This window comes from Globicephala melas, chromosome 6, assembly GCF_963455315.2.
Source record: "Globicephala melas chromosome 6, mGloMel1.2, whole genome shotgun sequence".
Taxonomy (NCBI): domain Eukaryota; kingdom Metazoa; phylum Chordata; class Mammalia; order Artiodactyla; family Delphinidae; genus Globicephala; species Globicephala melas.
The window spans coordinates 49492994-49518451 of NC_083319.1; the positions used below are offsets into that span (position 1 = coordinate 49492994).

Genomic DNA, 25458 nt, shown 5'->3' on the forward strand with positions numbered 1-25458 from the left:
CTTTGCAAAACGGCCCCGCGAGCAGAGCGGAAAGCCGAAGGTGCCTGAACTGTGAGCGCCGCTCGGTGCGCTCGCGTCCTAAGTGAAGCCGGCCGGCCGCACAGCTGGTCCTGGGCGAGGATGGGGCTGGGCAGGGAGGAGACAACTGCACACTTTTGAAAAGCCAGCCAGAACTGGCTGGGAGAGGAGAGGTCGGGATGCAGTGCCACGGCTCAGATTTTTAAAGCTTGAGACCAGACCCCTGGCAGATACTGGAGAGGGCAGGCCTCCCGGGAGCCCCTCGGCTGAACTGGGACTGGAGGCGCCCCGCCCCACCCCGCCCATCCTAGTGGGAACCAGCTTATTTCTGGGGACAGCCTCCCTCTATCTGGAATGCCAGTCCTGCGGGGCTTGCCCTAATTTTAACCTTTTCTCCCCAGAATGGAAGAGGGTGGAATTCTCTTAGGAAAACCTAGAGTAAATTTTGGGAACGGTTGGGTGGAATAAGCTTTACATCTAAGAGTTTCAGCGTTTATGGCCCGTTAACGCTAACCTTGGAACACACCCCCCCCCCCCCCCGCCTTATTTAGCAGTGGAATGTTTGGCATGTCTGGTGCTCAGCATTCCCTCTGTCCGGTGAAATGGGGGCATTCCTCCTCTCCAAAGAGCCTTGATAAATTAGTAGAAGGTTTCTAAATTGGGATGGGGGTAGTGATGTCAGGGAGGGGGTATTGGTGAAGTACCCATTGGCTACAAATTTGCTTTGAGCACTAAGTGGGTCTTTAAAAATAGTCTCCTCCAGTAAAGAAAGTGGTGATAGGGGTGGGGGTTCTTCTTAATGCTCTTTATTATATTGGGCAGGCAATGTTATGCCTAGGGCAATGATTCTCAAATTTTAGGGTACATCAGAAGCCCACGATCAGAGTTTCTGATTCAGTAGTTCTGGTCTGTGGTCCAAGATTCTGCACATTCCTAACAAGTTTCCAGGTGCTGATGCTGCTAGTCTGGGACCACATTTTGAGGACCACTGGCCTAACAAACTCTTGTTCAACCATCAAAGCCCTGCTCACATGCCTTCACTTGGTTTCCAGACTCTGTGTTTTCCTTGTCTTTCATTCTTCTCCTTGCTGTTTCTTTTTCTGTCTCTGACCCCCGGATACTAGGGTGCCTCCAAGTTCTATCCTTTCAGCTCCTGTTTCCCTTTCTCCTCACTTCCTCAGTGATTTCATCCAGTCTCATAGTTTGAAACACCAACTAAAACCTGATATCTCCCAAATATTTTTCTAGTCCAGACGGCCCGCTGCCTCCAGACTCTTCTGTCTCACTGCCACCTCAGCATTTTCACTTGGATGCTTAAGAGCTATCTCATACTTAACAGGTCCCAGCATGAACACCTCATATTCCGTCCCAAACCTGTCTCTCCCCTGCATCTTCCTCATCTCAGTTAAAGGAACCTTTCCCTTCCAGTTGCTCAGGACAAAATACTTAAGTGTTATCCTTGACCCTTTTCTTCGTCTCAGGACATTACCAAGTTCTGTCAGTTCAGGATTCAAAACATAGCAGGTACTGACCATGCTCCAAGCCCACAGGACTGCCCTGATCCCAGTCGCCACTGCTGTTTGCTGGGGATGTTGCAGTAGTTTCCGAGAGGTGGTCTCCTTGCTGCTTCTGCCTTGCACACCTCCATTCCATTCTTAGCACAGTTGTCAGGGCGTCCTTTTGACAGAGAAGTCGGACTATGTCACTCCTTGGTTCCAGACTCCCAACAACTCCATCAATCATTTAGCAGAATCCAGACTCTTCACAATGGCCTACCAGGTCCTACAAAACCTATCCCCACCCACTTATATCTCTGACCTATTCTGCCCTGCTTACTTCCCTCCAGCTACATGGACCTCCTGGCTGGTCCTCAGACACAGTCTAGCTGTCCTCTCAGAACTTCGCACTGGCTGTTCTCTCTGTTTGAAATGCTCTTGCCGGGAGAGCCACAGGACTCATGCTGGCACTACCTCTAGGTCTTGACTCAGATGTCATCTTCATGATGAGAAAACTTGAAAGCCTTCTCTCTAATAAGAATAAAGCTCCTGGATCCTTTTAAAATAAGTTTAGACAAGGTTTCAGGAGTTTTCTGTAGGCAGTGGCTCAAATGATCTAAAATTTGTTTAGTGTGTGTGTTTATATGCTTTGCCTCAGGGAGTAGCTAATAATAATAAAAACATTGATCATGTTTACTATTATAAACATTTTAGATAGATAATCTCATTTAATTTTCTCAAAGACTCTATGGGGTATGCACCATTATTATCCCCATTTAATAGATGGGGAAACCGAAGTGCAGAGTTCAGTGACAGCACGTGGTAGAGACAAGATTCAAACTCAGATTGGCTTTATTCCAAAAGCCTATTTTCCCAACTGATACAGTAGCCTATCTCCTTTGTCTTTCTTTTTTGATTTCTTGCTCGCAGATGGTGCTACATATCTGATGAATTTCATCAAATTACTTAATTAAAAATTTAAAGATGGATATGAATCCAGTTGAAACTTCAAAACACTATTTTCAACCAAACAAATTTTCAGCAACTATCAAACCGGTTCTCCTCTTCCCAGGTACCTATGGAGTATTTCAAAGCTTTAGGGTTGCCTTAGATTCATTTGCATGTTCCAGGTGTTAGGAAAATGAAAAACTTCAAAGCCCTAAAGAGATCTCCAAAAATTTAAAAATACGATTTAATACTTAAAGGTGACATCGTTTATTGCCACCTATGGGAAACTGGATCATTACATGTAAGTGCAGAATTAGTTGGAGTAAAATTTCTATTTCACATATAATTGCATGATCCCAAGAACAGATGACCGTTCCACATTGGCACAGACTGGGGACTCTGGAGAGCAGACTCTGACTTGGAGTTTAGCGCACAGAATGTTCACTAGGGGGCACCCTTGGGATCAGCTCCTGTGGAAGGGAGTGGGAAGAAGCAGGATTGGGTCCAGGGAGAAGTGACAATGCAGTCAGGTCCCTTGAAGCCCCTTCTGACCCCACAGGAAACTCCGGAGTTTAAATGGCCCACTTAACTTGCCCCATGTTAGGTTAAAATGGCCTGGCTCTTTGTACAGCTGCCTCCATCTGTCACTGGATGTGGCCCACACTGGAACAGTGAGCTCCAATGAGGCGGCTCTCTACACGGAGGCCAACCCAAAGGGGCGAACAGCTGAAGGCTGTTTGATGACAACACTCCCAGCAGCTGGGACAAGTTCTTTCCTGAAGACATTTTACAGGGAAGGGAAAGGATATTGTATGTGGAGAGGGCCAAGGAAGGAATCTGGAAAATCTAGAAATGATGTGTGTCAACACACTTCACAAAGCCACATGGCTGTTCACTGCCACATCATTTGGGAAAACAGCATGAGGCCCCAAGGTAAGAACTACCTGGGCCTCTCTCCGTAAGATGTAGCTTAATTGAATAATCAAATAATGCACATAAAGTTCTGATTTTAGAAAGCACTCAATAAACATTAGGTAGTATAGTGGGTTAAATGGTAGCCCCCCAAAAAGATATGTTTATATCCCAGAACTTGTGGATGTGACCTTATTTGGAAAGAGGGCTATGCAGATGTAATTAAATTAGGAATCTTTAGATGAGTTCATCCTGGATTATGGGGTGGGTCCTAAATTAATGGCAAGTGTCCTTATAAGAGAGAGAAGAGAAGTAACAGGCAATGTAAAGAGGGAGGCTGAGATTGGAGTGATGCAGACCCAAGGCAAAGAATGAAGCTGGAAGAGGCAAAGAACAGATTCTCTCCTAGAGCCCTGGAGGAGTGTAGCCCTGCAGACACCTGGATTTCAGACTTCTGGCCTCCACTGTGAGAGAATAACATCCTGTTGTTTTAAAGCAGCCAGTCTGTGGTAGTGTGTTGTAGCAGCCGTAGGAAACTCATACAGAGTGTTATACATCAAGCGAGCACATGCCTGGCACTCTATGTGTGTTATCTCATTTAATCCATGCAACATTCCTATCAGGTGAAGACCCCTGTTATCTTCACTTACAGACAAGGAAACGGGACCAGAAGGGTCATTTAACTTGTTCAAGGTCACATGTCCAGCCAGTGTGAAGCTGGAATTTGATGGCATACGCTGCAGTGCCCTTAAAATCTTCCTCTTTGCGAAGACCTGTCTCTCCTCACAAGGGCCGCCTACACCACAGGCAGGCAGAGCAACCTGCTGTCTCTGTGGGCACGAGGCTCGCCTCTCACAGAACCTGGCACATCCCACTGCTCGTCGCTGTTTTGTCTCTGTCTCTTCGTAGGTCTCTGTCTGGGCTCGCCTCTACCTCTCATGCCCACTCTAGCCTCAGTGTTTTGCTACCTTCCTTTTGCATTGTCTCTCTCTCCGCACATACACACGAACATGTACACCATCAGGCTGAAAATGAGCTGGTAAAAGAATTCCAGGCTCTGTGGCTTGTCCTGCCAGTGACCTTCGTCGCATTCCAGCAGGAGGTGTCTGGGGGCTCTGCCCCGAGGCCGGCTGGCATTGTCCCTTGCTTCCTGCCCAGCACCAGCTGCCTCTCACCCCTGAGGAGCAGTCACATGCCTGCTGTGGGTCAGAATCATCCCCCGTGAGGGAACAAGGCCCAAGGTTAACCAGTTATTACAAATATCCTTTTATTACAAAATATATACCCCACTGTTTAAATTGCTGCACTCAAATGACCTGAACTGGGAAAGTAGATATTTCTTTCAGAGTGAGTATTTAAAAGGAAATAGATATTGAATAGATACTTTCTCTCCATCATTAATCTCTTCTTCATCAGCTTACTCCGAATCCTAGCTTGGTGTCAGACATCCTTCGTTATGATTTGAATGAAACCTTTTAATTTTTTTTTTTTTTTGGTCAAAGTTCTCTAGGCTTACTCATCACAGTGATGATACCACCTTTTGTTGAGTGTTTATGATGTGCCAGGTGGTTTCATGCTCAATTTATGGAGGAAGAAACTACAGCCAAAGCATTGAAGCGAGTCGCCCAAGGGTAGGGGGGCTGGACGTAAACCCAGATCTAGCTACCAGCAAAGCCCTCTCGATCTCTCTAATCTTCCAACACAGGGGAGGTGTGAGCAGACACTTTGAAATGTCCTGTTCCTGGATCCCTCACCTCCTTCCTCCACCCTAGGCTGGGCTGAGGCCAGAGAGGCAAATTTCTCTCTGTCCCAGTGAAGTGTCGATACCCGGAGTCCTGCTGGAAAAGCCCTTTGTAATCAGAGGCCCTACCTCTCCATCCCACGTCCATCCCACACTAATACCTGTGTGCCCACTTCCCTTTCTCAGACTGCATCCTCTTATCCCTCTCACGTGTTCACACGTGCTCCTTTTTGTTGAGAATCAGAACGCCTTCCTCCCCTTCCCTAGTTGGTAAAGTCCTTGTTATGGGTTGAATCATCTCCTCACACCCATGTTGATCTGTTCAAGTCCTAGCCCCCAGCACCTCAGAATGTGACCTTATTTGGGAATAGGGTCATTGCAGATGTAATTAGTTAAGATGAGGCCACATTGGAGTAGTGTGGGTCCTAATCCAATATGATTGTTGTCCTTATAAAAGGGGAAATTTGGACACAGTCACACACAAGGAGAACGCCATGTGAATGAGGACAACGGCAGAGATCAGGGCGATGCTTCTACAAGCCAAGGTAAGAGAAACACTGCCAGCAACCAACAAACTAAAGCTAGGTGACAGGCCTGGAACTGATTCACTCTCACAGCCCTTAGAAGGAACCAACCCTGCTGACACTTTGATCTTGGATTTCTGGGCCCCAGAACTGAAATTTCTGTTGTTTAAGCCACCCAATTTGTGGTACTTTGTATTCAACCCTAGGAAACTCATGCACTCCTATTCATTTCTCAAGACCCACTTCAAACGTCCCCCTCTCCAAGCCTGTTCTTCACTGTCCCCCCCACCCAAGCTGCAGCGTGTGTTGCGCTGTATCGCAATGACTTTATTTATGTCTCTGTTCTGCAATGGAGGCTGAGATTTCAAGGGCAGAGAACACATCTGCTTTATCTTAGTGTCTGCTCCTGTGCCATGTCTGTGCACAGCTGATTGTAGGCACTCAATAAATGCTTGTTGAAGGAAAGGCTAAGGACCGGCATAGCTCACTGGTCCACACAGCCCGGAGGCCTGCCTAAGCTTCATCCCTGTGGTTGGAAGAAAAAGAGCTAAATGTAAACTGTAGGTCATCCTTGGGGATGTTTATAGAAACGAATGAGCTACACAGATGTGCAGTGTGAACAGGGAGTCAGAGCAGGCTTTCTGGTGTCAGAGCAACACAGCTGGGACTGGGGAGAGGGGAGCGGGGAAGGCTCTCAGAAGCCTACTTTCATGAGAGGCAGAGGAAGCTCCAGGGAGAGGGCTCGGCCCCTGGAAGGAGGCAGCAAGCCTTGGCTGTTGCAGGGAAATAGAGATGATGCAACAGCCTGCATCCTGCCTCCTGGGTTGTCCCAGCCCCACCCTGTGGACTCTTGTCTGGGTCCAGGAGGAAGGCTAGGCTGTTGGGAAAGCCAGGAAGCTCTCTTCTCTACAAAACGCTGGGCCACAAAGAGCTCTAGACCCCCGTGGCCATATTAAGAAAAGAGCAGGTGAGCAGTGTCACAATGCACTTCGCCACAGACCTCCAGCCCTTTAGCATTTCAGCGTTCAGGGCAGCGAGAATGGGTACAGGTTAGTTCGTGAGGGTGTATGTGCTCCCTTGGGACATTCCTCCCAGTCCTGGGAGTTGAGGCTCTATGTCACCTGTTGGGGCTAAGAGGGAGCTGAAGGACATTGGAATTTGCTTTATTACAGTTAATGGTGGCTCCAGAGACCAGTGAGGCCCGTGGGCAAGTTGGGCTAAACCCAGGTGGTTTGCTTTCTCCTCAAGTTTTGTCTGAGTGCTGTGGCATGGGGAAAAAAGAGGAAGAAAAAGCATTCTGCAGCCAAAAATATTTCCGAAAAGAGGAGTGAAATCCCAGCTTAGCCTCTGACGTTATTAATGTGTTAGACTGGGGATCTACACATTACGTGATTTGGTCTAAACTGAGTAGGGGGGACTTCCCTGGTGGTCCAGTGGCTAAGACTGGGCTCCCAAGGCAGGGGGCCTGGGTTCAATCCCTGGTTAGGCAACTAGATCCCACATGCCACAACTAAAAAAGATCCCGCATGTGGCAACGAAGACCCCATGTGCCGCAATTAAGACCCAGTGCAGCCAAATAAATAAATATTTTTTAAAACAAACAAACAAACAAACTGAAGAGGGACAAGATGATATTCACAACCAGTAAGTCCTGGGCACTGAGACACAGAATGGACACCAACTGGGAAGGTGACAGACAGCGAATATCAGCTCTGAACAGGCATAGGAGGTGTGTGCATGCATGCACGAGTGCATGCTGTGCAAAGACACATTATCCATGAGAAGCCAATTCACACTATTACTACTAATCTGGAAGACTGAAATGCAAAGGGCTGAAACACTGGGGATTTAAAGGCCCAAGTAATTGGTGATAATGAAGAAATTCTACCACCAGGTGTTGCAAGATGCTTCAATGAGCTAATCCAGGGCATCATGATTCCGGATGCACAATAGAACCATCTGGGGAGTTGCTTCTTTTAATACAAAGTTTGGGCTCCACCAACCAATTAAATCATAATTTGTGAGATAGGACCAAAGCATTGCTATTTCTTTAAAGCTCTCCAAGGTGATTCTATTGAGCCAAGGTTAAGAAGGCACTGACTTAATCTTTTCATCAGCAGCAAAATTAAATAATTTTAGTGTTAACAGGGGGGGGAAAGCTGTTTTAAAAGAATAAGAGAGTATTGTATCAGAACAGGGAACATGATTTTGTCACTGAGACTGTGGACTCTGGAGCCAAACCACTAAGGTTCAACTTGTCTTCTGTCACTTATTACCTGTGAACCTACAGTACATCGTTTGGTCTCTCTATGCCTCAGTTTCCTCTTCTGTAAGATGAAAATAATAATAGTACCTATCTCACTGGGTGGTTGTGAATACGAGATGAGTTTATATTGTTAGAATACTTAAAAGAGTACCTGGCACTCTGTAAGCACCATATAAATATTTACTATTAATTTTCTACCCACCTAAGTTTTTCACGGGTCTAGGCTTGTAGTTGAAACTGAAGATGTAGTCTAGTCATCAAAATAGCCTTTCACATAGTGTCCTGCCTTTGGAGGTCGAGTACAGGGGGTACAGAAACTAGAAATACAAATTGGACTATTGGTAAACTGTAGCTTTGATCTTCTATCAGAAGAGAAGAAAAATGTAAAGTATTGAGTGAATTCCATTATAATTACCAACAACTAGAACATTAAAAATAGTAATGAAGAAAATAGTTTTAGTCTAGGGAGGGAAGAATATACAATGGAGAAAAGACAGTCTCTTCAACAAGTGGATCTGGGAAAACCGGATAGCTACATGTAAAGAATGAGATTAGAACATTTCCTCACACCATATACAAAAATAAACTCAAAATGGATTAAATTCCTAAATGTTAAGACCTGAAACCATAAAACTCATAGAAGACAACATAGGCAGAACACTCTTTGACATAAATCATAGCAATCTTTTTATGGATCTGTCTCCTATGGTAAAAGAAATAAGATCAGAAATAAACAAATATGCAAGAGGGAGGAGATATGAGGATATATGTATATGTATAGCTGATTCACTTTGTTATAAAGCAGAAACTAACACACCATTGTAAAGCAATTATATTCCAACAAAGATGTTAAAAAAAATAAAATAAAATAAACAAATAGGACTAATTAAACTTAAAAGCTTTTGCACAGCAAGGGAAACCATCGACAAGATGAAAAGACAACCTACAGAATGGGAGAAAATATTTGCAAATAATATGATCGACATGGGGTTAATATCCAAAAAATATAAACAGCTCATACAACTCAATATTAAAAAAACAAACAACCCAGTCAAAATACGGGCAAAAGGGAGAACGATATGTGACTATGAAGGCAGAGATAGGAGTGATGTGGCCATAAGCCAAGGAATGCCCTCAGCCACCAGAAACTGGAAGAGGCAAAGAATGGATTCTTTACTAGTCCCTCAGAAGGGAGTTTTGGTCCTATGTTACTAGTTTTGGACTTCTAGCCTCTAGAACTGTGGAAGAATAAATTTCTGTTGTTTTAAGCAAAAAAACTCGAAATGGGCAAAAGACCTGAAGAGACATTTTTCCAAAGAAGATATACAGATGGCTAACAGGCACATGAAAAGATGCTTAACATTGCTAATTATTAGAGAAATGCAAATAAAAACACGAATGAGATATCACACCTGTCAGAATGGCTATCATCAAAAAGCATAAAAATAACAAATTGTTGGAGAAGATGTGGAGAAAAGGGAATCTTGTACACTGTTGGTAGGAATGTAAATTCATGCAGCCACTATGGAAAACAGTATGGATATTCCTCAAAAAACTAAAAATAGAACTACCATATGATCCAGCAATGCCACTCCTGGGTACATATCTGGAAAAAAATTAAAACACTAATTTGAAAAGATACATGTACCCTAATGTTCATAACAGGACAACTTACAATAGCCAAGATAAGGAAGCAACCCAAAGGCCCATCAACAGAAGAATAGATACAGAAGATGTGGTGATATATATATATATTTATATTTATATAAATGGACTATTACTCATCCATTAAAAAAATGAAATTCTGCCATTTGCAGCAACATGGATGGAGATAGAGAATATTATGCTTAGTGAAATAAGTCAAAGACAAATACTGTATGATATCACTTATATGTAGAATCTAAAAAAATGATACAAATGAATGTATATGTAAAACAGAAACAGACTCACAGATATAGAAAACCAGCTGGTGGTTACCAACGGGGAGAGGGAAGGGGGAGGGGCAAATTAGGGGTATGGAATTAAGAGATACAAACTACTATGTATAAAATAGATAAGAAAGAAGGATATATTATATAGCACAGGGAATTATAGCCATTATGTTGTAATAACCTTTAATGGAGTATAATCTGTAAAAATACTGAATCACTATGCTGTACCTGAAACTAATATAATATTTAAAATCAACTATATACTTAAATTTAAAACAAAGAAGATAGTTTTAGGATTAAAATAGAAATCTTTATTTGACAATACTTGAGGTGGAGCAAACAAAATGGGATGGAATATATCAAGAGGCATCTTACAGGACTGTGTTTCTAGAGGCTAAAGGAAGTTATCTTGGGCCCTGGTTATAACATAGCCTGAGGGGCAAGTCTGTCTGTGCCCAGTAAATGTGTGTTCCAAGAAAAAGAAACAGAGAGAAACTTTTAAGTGAGACATATTGTTTCTGAATTGCTGGAGCCCTCATAACTCCTCCCAAAGTGAAAAGGTGGTTTTTTTCATGACCCATTTGACAACTTTATATGCACATTTTAAACTTATTTTGTTATGAGGAGGTTTTATTTATTCACTCACCCAGGTTCAAATTAGACTTCTGGATATCTAACTCATTGGATGCAGAATTTCTCTCATGGTGGTGGGGAATGGGGATGTTCCGTGGGGAAACTGATTCCCTCACCTCTAGGCTTGGCAGAGAACTGGGGAAACTGATTCCCTCACCTCTAGGCTTCATTCCAGAACCAGGCAGTGGACCGGGGTGGCTTCCTTCACTCTAGCTTTGGAAATGCTTTATAGTGGGGGCTGCCTTCTGTCTCTTTGCTAAGTTTCCATACTGGGCCAAAGACATCCCCACATTCTTCCAGAAGATGTGGTACATATATACAATGGAATACTACTCAGTCATTAAAAAAAGAACGAAATAATGCCATTTGCAGCAACATGGATGGACCTAGAGATTATCATACTAAGTGAAGTAAGTCAGAAAGAGATAGACAAATACCATATGATATCACTTATATGTGGAATCTAAAATATGGCACAAATGAACTTATCTACAAAACAGAAACAGACTCATAGACATAGAGAACAGACTTGTGGTTGCCAAGCAGGGGAGAGGGAGAGGGATGGACTGAGTTTGGGGATAGCAGATGCAAACTATTATATTTAGAATGGATAAACGACAAGGTCCTAATGTATAACACAGGGAACTATATCCAATCTCCTGGGATAAACCATAATGGAAAAAATATTTAAAAAGACTTATATATGTGTATAACTGAGTCACTTTGCTGTACAGCAGAAATTAGCACAACATTGTAAATCAACGATACTTCAATAAAAAAATAAATAATAAAAAACAAAGACATCCCCACATTCTTCCAGAAGGGAATAACTTCCCCATAGGTGGCATCCGCCTGGATCTCCACCAGGCCACCAAGTCTATTGATTCTTGTAGTCCATGCTTTCCTTCAAGGTTCATTTTCCTGATTTTTGAAATATATCCTTTAGTAACCTTTTTCAGCAAAGATCTAGAGAGGTCTATTCTCCAAACCTTTGAAAACATCTGTCATAAAAAATAGTTCAGCTGGATGTAGGCTTCTAGATTAAAGTTCTGGGTAAAGATGGTGGATTGAACATATTCATCCAAATTTTGCTTCTCCAGAAACCACATAAAAACCACAATGAGTAGATAGATATTATTTAGAAATGTATGAACATTTAAGAATATGGAAAATGGGAGAGGAGACAACAACAAGGTTTTAGAAGCTAGAAAGAAGATGGAAAAATAAAAACTGACTAAGCAGATCAAAGGAAGTCAGATTTGAAGCTGGCTTGGTTAATTCTGCAACACCATCAACAGTCCAGGAGATGGTGACACCAGGTAACATTAGAAATGGGCATGAAGAGGGTGGCTTAAAATAAGGAGGGTTAGAAAGCCATTTGGGAAGCACTACCTTCCTCGATCCCCTCCATACCCCATGTTATGGATGACTTGTCCTCCCCACCTGTATTAGTCAGTTCTCCAGAGAAACAGAACCAAAAGTATATATACATATACAGAAAGAGATTTATTATGAGGGATTGGCTCATGCAATTATGGAAGATGAGAAGTCCCATGATCTGCTGTCTGCAAGCTGGAGGCCCGAGAGAGCCAGTGGTAGAGTTCCAGTCCAAACCTAAACCTGAGAACGAGGGGAGCCAAAGGATCCACCTGGTCCAAGTCCAAAGGCCTAAGAACCAGGATACGGATGTCCAAGAGCAGGAGAAGATGGATGTCCCAGCTCAAGCAAAGAGTAAATTCACCCTTTCTCTACATTTTCTTTTCATTCAGGCCCTCAGCAGATTGGATGATGCCCACCTGCATTGGTGAGGGTGATCTTTTTTACTCAGTCCACCAATTCAAATGCTAACCTCTTTCAGGGACACCCTTACAGACACATCTAGAAGTAATGTTTTACCAGCTATCTGAACATCCCTTAGTCCAGTCAAGTTACATCATGAAATTAACCATCACACCACCCTAGCAAAAGTATGGATGTTTATTCTGTGAAAAGGGAAAAACAGAAGTATATTGGACTTGGATGACACAGACCCGGTTAAGAGCAAGAGTACCATACTGAAACCAGGGTGAGTAGATGAATACGCAGACACTGAAAGCTGAGTGGGACCCCACCTCCAAACCCTGTTCACCCACCTACCTTCCAGAAATGGTTATGACCAAACGTTTTCTCTCCAGGTGGAAGAATTAGAAGAAGAGTTACCTCTGGGATATCTGACCCAGAGGAAGAACTTAAGATACTGATATTGAGGTTTCCCCCAACAAATAGTCCAGCCATATCACCCTCCAATGAAACCCACTCAGACCTTCCAATCAGCTTTTTTACTCACCCACAATTAAACATAAGCAGACACCTAAATATTACCAGACAGCTGCAGAATGCCTCTAATAAATAAGGAAAAGATCAAACAAACAAACCACAAAGAGAGAAAAACAACTTGGAGGAAAATTAAACTATGAAGGGAAGAGAAAACTTCAAAATAAAACTATTATTAATATCTTCAAAGAGATAAGCAATGATACTAAATCCTAGAAACAGGGTCAGAATGCTATTTAAAAAGGAACATTCAGAGAACATAAAAGAGCCCTTAGAAATTAATAACATGATAGCAGAACTAAAACACTCAATAGAAAGTTTGGAAATTCAGGTGAGTCAATCTCCCCAAAAGCAGAACATAAACCAAAGAAAGGGAAATATGAGAAATATATAAAATATTATATTATGTTACATAAATTTATATTTGCGTGTATTTTATATAGAAAGTATAAACCCTTACATTATATTATAAAACATTGTATAAAACAATCTAGGAAGGCCAATATCTGAATAATGAGAGTTTCAGAAAGAGAAAACAGAGAAAAGGAATGAGAAAAAAATGAAAGAAATAATTTGAGGAAAACTATCCAGGGACTGGATGTAATAGACTGCTGAGTGGGACATGAGCTATTGTCCAGAGACCACAAGAACAAATATCCAGGGAATGGATGTAACAGAATGTTGGTGGGACATGACCTAGTGCTCAGAGATAAAAGAGGTATGAAATGCCCCAGATTTGAAAGAGAAATGAAACCAAGTGGCACTTCTTCCAGGGATTATTAAGAAGTGGTTAAATGGGCTCTGGAACTCTCAGCCTCTGCCCCACATGCCCTTCCAACTCTAGTTTATATAAGAGAAGATCAGGGCGAGAAAGGAGAATCCTGAGAGTGGGGTGTTGCTGGTGAAGGATGAGAGTACTGTGGCTTTTCCCTCCTCTCCCCTTGGGAGAGGAAAGGGAAGCTGCTTTTTTCCAAATCCCCACAATGTGAAAAGGGCTCCAAATATGAAACTCTCAGATCTAAAGTGTCTTTTTGACATCTTATTCCTTAGCTTGGCTTCTGTTTATACAGTGTGCTTGCTGATCTGTGCCCTGTACCTATATAAATAAATGGAAAAAGATGGCAGGGCAGAGAGGATGCAAGTGTGTAGCAGTCTGTACTCTCACTATTTGGTGGGGGCAAAGCTGTGTCAGTTTCCTGTGGGTTCACAAGTAGCCAGGCTTGAGCTGCCTTGCTAGCACCCCAACCAAGAGGGTGAGCCATCAAGCAAGGACTCCAGTAGCTGGAGTCTGTGGGGTGTTCTATCATGGACTATGTTGGCGTCGGGGGTGGGGTGGTAAAGTCAAGTCTGAGTGGACCTCTCAGGTCAGCAGATGGGTTCGGGGGATGTGAGGAGCTGGAAGCGAGACTCGCATATACAAACAGGGCTCCCAAATGGAGGCATCTTCAGTAACTAGCATGTTAGACAACCTGAATTCACAGAGGCATAAATATAAACTGGTTGGATTTTTTTTCCATTTACTGCCTTCAACCATGCTTTACTGAATCTCCCTATTCTTTAATGACATCTTGTGCAGATTCCACAGCTCTCTGGTCACTTGCATATATAGAAAAGTCTACCACCAGAGGACAAGCATTTAGATCCAGGCCACAGAGAGGGTAATGCTCTCTGAGAGGGAACCACAAAAGCATCAGTTAGGTGAACATTCTTTTTTATCTTTATCCATCCTCCCTGCTCCTGTAATGCAAGAACTTAGACTACAGGAAAAAGACAGAAGGAAGCGTGAACATGTAGAAAATGCCCTTTCCCCACTCAAAGGCCCCCAGGCAGAAGCATAGCTGGTAGTATGGGGCAGGGTGAAGACAAGTAATCAATTGGATATGCAACTAAATTAGATTGTAGTGGACTTTTTTGGCTGGAGAAATAGGCTTGAGGCTGGGTTTCCAGGAACAATGCCCAAAATCATGCCACAGAAATAGCTTGATGAGGAAATTCCACTGTCACCCTAGACTTCAGGAACTTGACAGCATTGGACCTGTTGCCACTGTGAATGCCCCCCAAAGCCAGGCTCCATTGCCACCACTCAAGCCAACAAATGGAAGCACTGAACTGAGCTTATATTTTTTATTAGTCATTTAGAAATTAAAATCTTGCATAGGTGCATCTGATTAATGGATCATGCAAGGTCCATTTAGCTGTGAAAGAAGCTGGGGATTTGAACTCTGAGATCTACATTGGAGCAGTAGAATTTATGGAAATTCTCCATAGTTAGAAAAGCTATTCAGAAGATGGGTCACTGCAAATGTGACACATGTCCACTATAGCTAATATTGTTTAAAATCAAATTGATTATCCACTTCATACTCATTAGGATGGCTGTTACCAAAAACACAAAATAACGAATGTTGGAGAGGATGTGGAGAAACTGGAACCATTGTGCATTTGCTGCCAGGAATATAAAATGGTGTAGCTGCTGTGGAAAACAGTATGGTAGTTCCTCAAATTTTAAACATAGAATTACCATGTGATCTAGCAATTCTACTTCTAGATATATATACTCAAAAGAATTGGGCTTCCCTGGTGGCGCAGTGGTTGGGAGTCTGCCTGCCAATGCAGGGGACACGGGTTCGAACTCTGGTCTGGGAAGATCCCACATGCTGCGGAGCAACCAGGCCCGTGAGCCACAACTACTGAGCCTGCGCGTCTGGGGCCTGTGCTCCGCAACAAGAGACGCCGCGATAGTGAGAGGTTCGCGCACCACAATGAAGAGTGGTCCCCGCTCGCCGCAACTAGAGAAGGCCCTCGCACAGAAACGAAGACCCAACACAGCCAAAAATAATAAATAAATTAATTAATTAAAAAAAAAGAATTGAAAGTAGGTACTCAAATAGATATTTGTACATCAGTGTTCAAAGAAGCATTATCATGATAGCCAAGAGGTAGAAAGAAGCAGCCCAAATGTCCATCAATAGATGAATGAATAAATTAAACATGGTATATGTGTGTGTGTGTGTGTGTGTGTGTGTGTGTGTGTGTGTGTATGTAATGGAATATTATTCAGCCTCAAAAACAAATGAAATTCTGGTACATGTTACAACGTGGATGAACCTTAAAAACATTAAGCTAAGTGAAATAAACCAGACGTAAAAGGACAAATAGTACACGATTCCACTTACGTGAGGTACCTAGAACAGTCAAATTCATAGAAACAAAAACAGAATAGCGGTTAACAGGGACAGTCCTTGAGCAATGAAAGAAGATTTAAAAGGCCTTGAATCAAGAAGAGGAGAATGTGCTTTATTGATAAGAAAAATATCAGAAGCTGGTTTTTTCTTTTTAAGATTTTTTTTTTTGTGGACTATTTTTAAAGTCTTTATTGAATTTGTTACAATATTGCTTCTGTTTTGTGTTTTGGTTTTTTGGCTGTGAGGCATGTGGGATCTTAACTCCCCAACCAGGGATTGAACCCACACCCCCTGCATTGGAAGGCGAAGTCTTAAACACTGGCCCACCAGGGAAGTCCCAAAAGCTGGTTTTCTTTTCTAAAAGGTCTTCAGACTCATTCTCTCCAGCTTTAAATAAAAACCAATTATTAATATATGTATAAATCAGAGAGAGAGAATAACCAAATAATAATTAGCCCAGGAACTTTGGAGCCAAATATTCCCTGATCTCCAGTTGACCTTGAGTGAATCACTTAAACTCTCTGCTCTTCAGCTTCCCTGACTCCACAATGAAAAACACAGCTTCCCCACAGAGGTGTTAGGAAATTCCCTGAATTCACTGTTGTCAAGCAAATCCATGGCCTGCAGAAACCCAGGGGAGATATTCTGTTTCTTTCAAATTTATAGAAAATCTAAAAACAGTATATTGAGCTAGAATCATCAAGTGTTCATTTTGGGCACGTAATGCTCCAAACAAGAAAATAGACGCTTTATATACAACTGTTAGTTTTCTTTTTTATGACTCTCAGAAGTCAACACACATTGGTTGCCAGTTGCAATGCAATTCCACCTTCTGTCTCTTTGCCTTTTGTCGTCCTGGTGACTTACTGTATCAAATACTGAGAAGAAAAAGTAGTTGAGCAAAGGGGCAGAAGTGCCAATCTTCTCCTTCCTTGCCAGCTCTCTTGTTTTGTTTTGTTTTGTTTTTTTTCCCTAATCTCACTCATCCTAGCGCAGTAATGGTGCAACCCTGAATCCAGGCGTGTGTTCCCAAGAACCTCTCAAGCGCGTGATTTACAAAGACTGCTTTGGAGTTGAAGCAAGCTACCTTGATCCTTTAAATACAAGTGACATTGTTACCTTAGGAGGAAAATAAGAAATCTATCAGAAGGACTTTTAGGCTTAAATTCTTTTTCAAGGATCCTAAGTTAATTAAAGAGGACAATATACAAAAGAAGATGACCTTTTTCGTATAAGCTATAAACATGCCATCATTAACGAATTGCATTACAGGCAAGAGAAGACAAAGAGCAGTTCTGGTTAAGTTCAGCAGTTACTTAAGTTGATGGAATGGCAGACAGTGTAGTTAATGTTTTGAGTAGTTAAGATATTTTTACAAAGCCGTTCGTTAAAAATAGACGTAAGCATTAAAAATAAATGAATATACTGTAAAGCAATAAACTTTTGCTTAGACTTTGGGATCATATTAATGATTCATCTTTCTGTGTCAACTAAAGATAATTTAAAAATATTAGTCAGAAAGAAAGAATTGTAGGCTGACTACATCTGACTTAACAACATCCTTTCTTGTAATTAGGTGGCTTTTTACTATAGTACCTTGGTGAAGGGAAATTTGTTTTACATTAATAGCAAATGAAAACAAATTTGGCCTTTGTGGCGGGGGAAGAATGCTATATTTCTTCAGCAAAATTACATTATAATGTGCTGACAAATTCAAAACAACTGTTCTGAGTAATGAATGCATAGGGAAACTCCAGACTGAAGGGATTGGAACAGTAATGACAGAAAGGAAATACCCTGATTCTTTTTTCCCTAAAAACTGAGCTGAAGCTCCAAGTGCTTTTCACTCAGTGGTTCCAAATATCTTTCAACAGTGTCACTACAAAAATGAAATGAGGGAAAAGAAAGAGACATCTGAACGCCCGATCTCTTCCCATTAGAAATACATGGTTAATTTTCATGATTAACAAGTCTTCTTTCACTAAGCCCCACTGCCTCCTGCCCAGCCTGGTGGTAGGGAGATATGAATTCCATGTCAGGAGCTCCACTGGTAATGTTACTGTACTCTAGTTTCAAGAGCATAAGGTTTGGTGTCAGATGCCTGGGTTTGAATCTCAGCTCCACCACTTAGCAACTCTGTGACTTAAAAGCTGCTTAAGGTCCTTAACCTCTCTGAACCTCATTTTCTACTGTAAATGAGAGATAGTAACAGTCACTGTTCTAAGATGAAATGAGATGATGCATGTGAAGCACTCAGCACAGGCCTGACACATAATAAGCGGTTAATAAATGTTAACTATCTTCTTGTTTTTTGCTACAAACTTGGATAATTTAACAACTCCCAAATGCACAACTCAACTTATTATTCAAAAATTATTTAGGCAGGGAATACCTGCCTAAATTAGTAGAATTCAGTGATTTCTTTCAGGGGCCAAGGTTACTTTCTGGTATGAATTAGAAGTACAGGGAACTATATAATTGCAGAACAAGAAGGAGAAGAAACCGTGATGTGGTCCTTAACATTGGCAAAGAAGTCTCAAGGAAGGAGAGAGCATGGTAGAGTCCATAGTACATTGATCTTGGAATCAGAAAGAACCTGGATTCAGTTCTTAGCTTGGTCACTATAGTGGGTTGAATGCTGGCCTTCAAAAGATATGTCCAGTTCCTAACCTTTGGTACCTGTGAATGTGATCCTTATTTGGAAATAGGGTCTTAATAGATGTAATTAAGTTAAAAATCTTGAGATGAGATCATCCCAGATTTAGGGACTTTAGACATTTGTCCAATGACAAGTGTCCTTATAAGAGACAGAAAAGAAGACAGACACACACAGAGGGGAAGTCCACATGAAGATGTAGGCAGAGTTGGAGTGATGTATCAATAAGCCAAGGGATTCCAAGAACTGTGGGCAGCCACCAGAAGCTCGGTGAGAGGCACGGAATGGATTCTCCCTCAGCTCCTTTAGAAGGAATCAACCCTGCTGACACCTTAGTTTTAGACTTCTGGTCTCCAGAACTGTGTAAATATATATTTCTGTTGTTTTAAGCCACCCATTTTATGGTAATTTGTTATGGCAGCCCTAAGAAAGTAATACAATCAGTAAGTTGGAAAGTTAGTGGACCTCTCTGAGGACTAATGAGATCAAGAATACAAAGACACCGGCACATGAGAGGCATTCGATAAACGTTCGCTGAAAACATTCTTTCTCTTCATCTTCACAACAACCCAGCAAGTTAAGTATTATCCTCACTTTCCTATGAATAAATGGATTCCCTGAAAAGTTGACCAACCAGCCCACAGCCAGGTGAGTGAATGGCAGGTTTTTTGGCTCCAGTACTAGTATCTTCTCAACCATACCAATTTGTCCTCTCTCTTGCTTACAGAGTTTTACCAAAATTCTGTTTGTTACTTACTACATTGTCACTGTACCCGACTAAACTGCCATGAATCCCATGAATCCAAAAAATAAAATATTAGCTGAGGAGGGAGAGGAAGAGACAGTAAAAGTGGTGTGTATGGAGGAAGTCAAGGAAAAGCACACAAAATCCAAAGGCAGATCATTCATCTCAAATCAGGATGTTAGAGAACGGTTCACAGAAATAATGAAAGTTTTGTAGTAAGCCCTAAGGGATAGAGAGGAAACCTTTCTTAAATTAATAATTTTACTGATAAAGAGTGGTTATCATCTAATTATAATATCTCAAATCCATTACTGCCCACCTGGGAATTGAAGGCTGGGTTTGGCAGAGTCTAAGAATCACAAAGGGGGGCTTCCCTGGTGGTCCAGTGGCTGAGACTCCTAGCTTCCACTGCAGGGAACCCGGCTTCAATCCCTGGTCAGGGAACTGAGATCCCACATGCTGTGCAGTGCAGCTGAAAAAAAAAAAAAAGGTAAAAGAATCACAAAGGTAATAAATCTTCATCACTTACTCATTTATAGAAGTCAGGAAAAGAGCACTTTTTGAATGATTAAAAGGTCTTTAGGTTTATCAGAAATGTGGATTATCTCACTTTTCACTCATCTCAAACATTTTGTTAAAATGATCTTTTAACTTTTTTCAGGAATTGAGAAAAACACAAGTTTTTTTTAAAAAATAATTTCTTTTATTTTTGGCTGTGTTGGGTCTTCATTGCTGAGAGTGGGCTTTCTCTAGTTGCAGCGAGCAGGTTTCTCATTGCTGTGGCTTCTCTTGTTGCGGAGCACGGGCTCTAGGCACGCGGGCTCAGTAGTTGTGGCTCGCGGGCTCTAAAGCGCAGGCTCAGTAGTTGTGGCACACGGGCTTAGCTGCTCTGCGGTATGTGGGATCTTCCCAGGCTCCAACCCGTGTCCCTCGCACTGACAGGTGGATTCTTAACCACTGTGCCACCAGGGAAGCCCTTGGCTCTTAAACATAGGAAAAGAAGTGCTCAAACTCACTCATTAAAAGAATGCACATTAAGGGCTTCCCTGGTGGCGCAGTGGTTGAGAGTCCGCCTGCCGATGCAGGGGACGCGGGTTCGTGTCCCGGTCCGGGAAGATCCCACATGCAGCGGAGCGGCTGGGCCCGTGAGCCATGGCCGCTGAGCCTGTGCGTCTGGAGCCTGTACTCCGCAACGGGAAAGGCCACAACAGTGAGAGGCCCGCGTACCGCAAAAAAAAAAAAAAAAAAAAAAAAAAAAAAAAAAAATGCACATTAAAACCACATTGAATTAAAAGTAATTTTTTACGTACCAAAACTCAAAACATTTGAGAAAATTTTGCTTTGTAAGGGTGTAAGGCAGTGGACCCTCTCATGCATCGTGGAAGTAAAAATGTTTGCATCCTATATGAAGGGCAATGTGGAAATATTTATCAAAATTTTAAATATTCATATCATTTAACCCTGTAATTCTATATATAGGAATTTATAAATCAAATAGGCTTATATATATCCAAAATGATGTATGTATGTCCAAAGTTATTCATATTATTGTTTTTTGTAATATTAAAAGATTAGAAATGACCTGAATATGCATTAACAAGGGAATGGTTAAATCATCATGGTATATCTATATAATGCAACACTGTAGGAGTATTTTCAAAATTAAGATTCTTTTTATGGACTGATTTGAATAATCTCCATGAAATATTGTTAAGAAAAAAACAAGGTACAGTACACCGCATACATCATGCTAAGTGGGAAGAATATGTATGCTCATCTTGTCTATAGAGCAGCTCTTAAATGCGTCGCAAGAAACTGGTGACAGTGTCTCCTGATGCGGCAACAGCACGAGGCTGCGTGCAGAGGATGGAGTGGCAGGTGAAGGTGCAGGAGCTGGGCCCCGCCGGGCGCAAGTCCCGGTGTGTGAACGAGGTGCCGTCCTTCTACGTGCCCATGGTCGACGTCAACGATGACTTCGTGCTCCTTCCGGCCTGACGCGGTGAGACAGCTGCCCGGGACACAGGCGAGCCCCCTACGTCTGCCGCCGAGTCCGGGAGGTGGAAGGAGACCACGTCCCCGGTGGGGACACCCAGGGAGAACCCCGCGCTGGGCCCCTGGCACGCGCCTCTTTCACACCCGCCGCCGCGGGAGGACGCGGAGCCGGGGTCGCGTGCACGGACACGGTAGCCTCAGGCTCTTTTCCGGCGGCTGCACGGGCATCTCAGGAGCTGCAGGACGAAGAGCGTTTTTAAAATTCCTTGTTCCATTTCTGATCCACTAAAGAGAATAAAATTAAGGCGTCCACCCCTCACCAACAGCGGCCTCCGGGGCGGAGGGTGGGGAGAGCTTCGGACCGGCTGCTGTCCTGTTGCCACGAACCTGCCTGCGGACTGTGCCGGCCTGGCACCTGGGCTGGGACGCCGGGCCGGGTGAGGGTCTGGCTGCGCCGCCCGCCTCACAGGGACACAGAGGCAGGACTTTCGGCTGTGTTCTTAATGGAGTCAAATCCACGTGGTTTGTATATTTTTTCCTTTAATCTTGGGCATTTTGTTTCTCTTTCTGAGAACGTAACTTGAAACACTACAGAGCCAATAATCATATAAAAAGTGTACCGGTAAACGCTGTACAGTTTTATACACGTTCACAATGTACTTTTGCTGCCTTCTAGATAACTTATTTTGCAACATGTTACTGCACAGTTGTAAATAACTTATGTACTGTAACATCACTTCAGTTATGTGTAAAGAAATGAATTAGTTAATTAAATGCTCTTTGTGAAAAAAAAACACGAAAGAAACTGGTGACATTGGTTGCATTGGTAAAAGTAAACTGAGTGGCTGGGGAAAAAAAAGCATGAGAGGGTACATGATGGTTTTGAAGCAGAGCTGCAAATCCTTTGACCCTCCTCCCATCAGGAGGTGGAGTACAGGACCCTTCCCTTGGAGTTTGGTGGGCCTTTGCAACTGCCCTGATGAACAGAATGCAGTAGAAGTGGTGGTGCCCAAGGCAGCGTTTGAAAAGTCTCGGCAGCGTCTGCAGGTTCCCCTTGGGACAGTCACTCCAGGAGAGAGAGAATAGAAATGCCCTAGAAGCCCCAGCTGCTCGAGTCTTCCCAGCTCCAGCACCAAACGTGCAAGTGAAAAAACCTTTGAGATGACCCCAACTCTAGCCACTTTCTGACAGTAACTGCATAAGAGACCCTGAAGGAGAACTGACCCATTGACCCCCAGCTTCATTAGCAACTAATGACATCATTACTGTTTTAAGCCACTATTTTGGAGTGGTTTGCTAGGCAGTAAGAGATAACTAGAACAGAGCCCTTCACTGTTTACCCTTTATACATTTTGAATTTTGAATCACATGAATGTATTTCCTATTAAAAAAGTAAATAAAGCTAAAATTATCCTCCAAATTCCCTGGCTTAATCTTTTATCTATCTTTAACCCTTAAAATGGGTTCAGTAACAGAATTGTCTAAGGTTTCCTTGGCCTGATTATCCTCAAGGACTTACTGATAAGTAGGAATCTGCCTGGTGTGAATTGAGAAATCCTGGAATACCCCTGCCCCGGCTCCAAACAAACAAACAAAAATCTTTGCTTCCTCAACAATGGAAATTACTTCCTTAGCCAATAACATATGAAAATATGATCAATATTCTTAACATTAAATAAATGCATTCCATCAACTACTTTCTAATTGTGAAGTGAGAAGTGTACCTTCACAATAGAGGGTACCATCATAACCGAGCATTGTGAACAGAGGGCTAATGTGACATGATATGCCCCAGGATGCAATGCAACATGAAGTATACAGCATCACCTATGAACAATTTGCTCCAAAAACATTGAACCAGAAACTACTCAGGCTTTTAGATCTAACTTCAAGTTTACAGGAAGTGCAAGTGATAGAGAAACAAATTAAACACCACCATGAGAAAACAATCAGAAAAATTCAGAATATGGAACACTCTACAAGATAATTGGCCTGGTCTCTTCAAAACAGCATTGGTGAAGAGGTGGGGAAACAGGCATTTTCATGCATTATTGTTGTAACTCTAGATGTATCTCCAAGACCATGCACATTCCTGGCTTAGAAAAATCCCTTTATTCACCCTGAATGCCAACACACACTCACAAATAAAATTTGAGTTCATCAGAATATACAACAAGAGGAATAATCATCTAAGAACTGACAAAGAAGAGTATCATTTAGGACAAAACATTAAGGATTTGATTAAATTAAATTTATTGTGAGTATACTTTGTAATATCACTTGAGGTACCAGGTATTAATGCCTAGATTATAACCAAATTACAGTGAATATTATGAAGTAAAGGGAGAGTTCAATCAATATCTTCACGCCTCTCTCAAACTAGAGTCTTTGTTTTTTAAACGTATTAATCCTTTGGGTTCATGTAGAATTCCTATAACAGTGCTGAATTGTTTTATGTACTTAAAGTAGCCTGAGACTGAGTTAGAATTGCTATGCTAAGAGAGCTAGTAGTTGCACTCAAATAAGTTAATTATATCCAAAAAAGCCCTTCATCTATCTACCGCCCACTGCTGTTCTGAGATTTACTATGCCATCAAAAGTGGGACTCAAGTAACCTAATGAAATTCACTATTTATGCCTATAATCACAGCAGTGATATTTCAAGGCCATCTCATTAGCAGAAATATTTGTAGTCAACCCATTCGGGATGCCCTTGGAAAAGAAATATGTGAAGCATATCAAAAGGGCATTGTTCCCTTTCAGAACAGGGATTTATTTATCAAAATCTTAGAGTAAATACCAAGATTAGATTAGTGCAACTGTTTCATTCTTTCCCCCAGACAACAATAGAAGATGTCAGGCCAGCTAAAAAAGTGCTGAGTTTAGAGTAATGCGAAGTTGTAAATAGTACTTTGCATTGAGAGAGAGTACACATTTAGGAGAAATTAGAAGCAGAGATTATTGTCTCTATTTTTCTATCTGGTAGCTTCCAATCAGTTAATATAGTACCATCCACAAACCTGTTTAGCTATATTACCAAATTTTAATTTAAGAAATGAGGATCTATAAAGTGTTTGCCATAAGTCAGAGAGGGCTCTCCACTCCTGGGATAATGAAAGGGAATTCAGATTCAAACGTCTCAATAAACACTGTATCTTACTCTTTTCCTGTGACACAACCCGCTGACATGTGCAGTGACTCCCAAACCCACAACTGGTTTACCTACTCAAAACACTTAAGACTTGGTCTTCATACTAGTGTACTAGTTGAGAGAATGGGCTTAAATTCTCTTCTACGATTTACTTCAATTAAACAAGCAAATCACTCTTTAGGCCATGGTTTCTTCATTTGTAAAATGGAAGTAATAATAGTAACTACCTCACAGAGCTGTGAGAAGGACAAAATGAGGAAAACCATGTAAAGCACTTAGAACTCTGATGAGCACATAATATCTACACCTCTTACACTCAGCATTTACTATAGAAGGCGCCATGCTAGGCACTGGTATCCAGTGATGAATAAGACAGTTTCCTCTCAGTGATCTCACAATCTAGCTGAGGAGCAGACATGGAAGTAAATCATTATAATATTATAATTGAGACATAGAGGACATAGACAGCCCTCCCTAATTCGCTGTAGATTATGCCAGGGCCCCTGAAATGTCTCAGAACTTCACAGGATACAGACACTTCAGCAGGCCCTTGAAAGATGAATAAACCTTTCCCTTGAGTTGAATGTTCTGAAATTATACACATTCAGTAATTTAGTATTATTTTCAGTTACACCACACTGCATAATGCTGCTACATGGAAGAGCCAGGAACATGCTTGCATTGCTCTCTAAAACCCTCTTTCTGGATAAAGAAGATGTGGTACATATATACAATGGAATATTACTCAGTCAAAAAAAAGAATGAAATAATGCCATTTGCAGCAGCATGGATGGACCTAGAGATTATCATACTAAGCGAAGTAAGTCAGAAAGAGAAAGAAAAATACCACATGATATCATTTATATGTGGAATTTAAAATACGGCACAAATGAACCTAACTACAAAACAGAAATAGACTCACAGACATAGAGAACAGACTTGCAGTT

At 41.9% G+C, this 25458-nt stretch overlaps 1 protein-coding gene across 3 annotated transcripts in view; it reads right to left on the reverse strand.

The window, feature by feature from the left end:
- Nucleotides 1-19787, reverse strand: part of MAMDC2 (MAM domain containing 2) — a 181379-nt gene extending 161592 nt beyond the window's left edge. For all 3 annotated transcript variants that reach the window (XM_030877020.2, XM_060299972.1, XM_060299975.1), the window contains exons 1-2: nt 19688-19787; nt 1551-1695 (exon numbers count right to left, since the gene is read on the reverse strand). In XM_030877020.2, the coding sequence (XP_030732880.1) occupies nt 1551-1553 (3 nt within the window). In that variant the 5' untranslated portion in view covers nt 1554-1695; nt 19688-19787. The remainder of the gene's footprint in view (nt 1-1550; nt 1696-19687) is intronic.
- Between the last annotated feature and the right edge of the window lie 5671 nt (nt 19788-25458).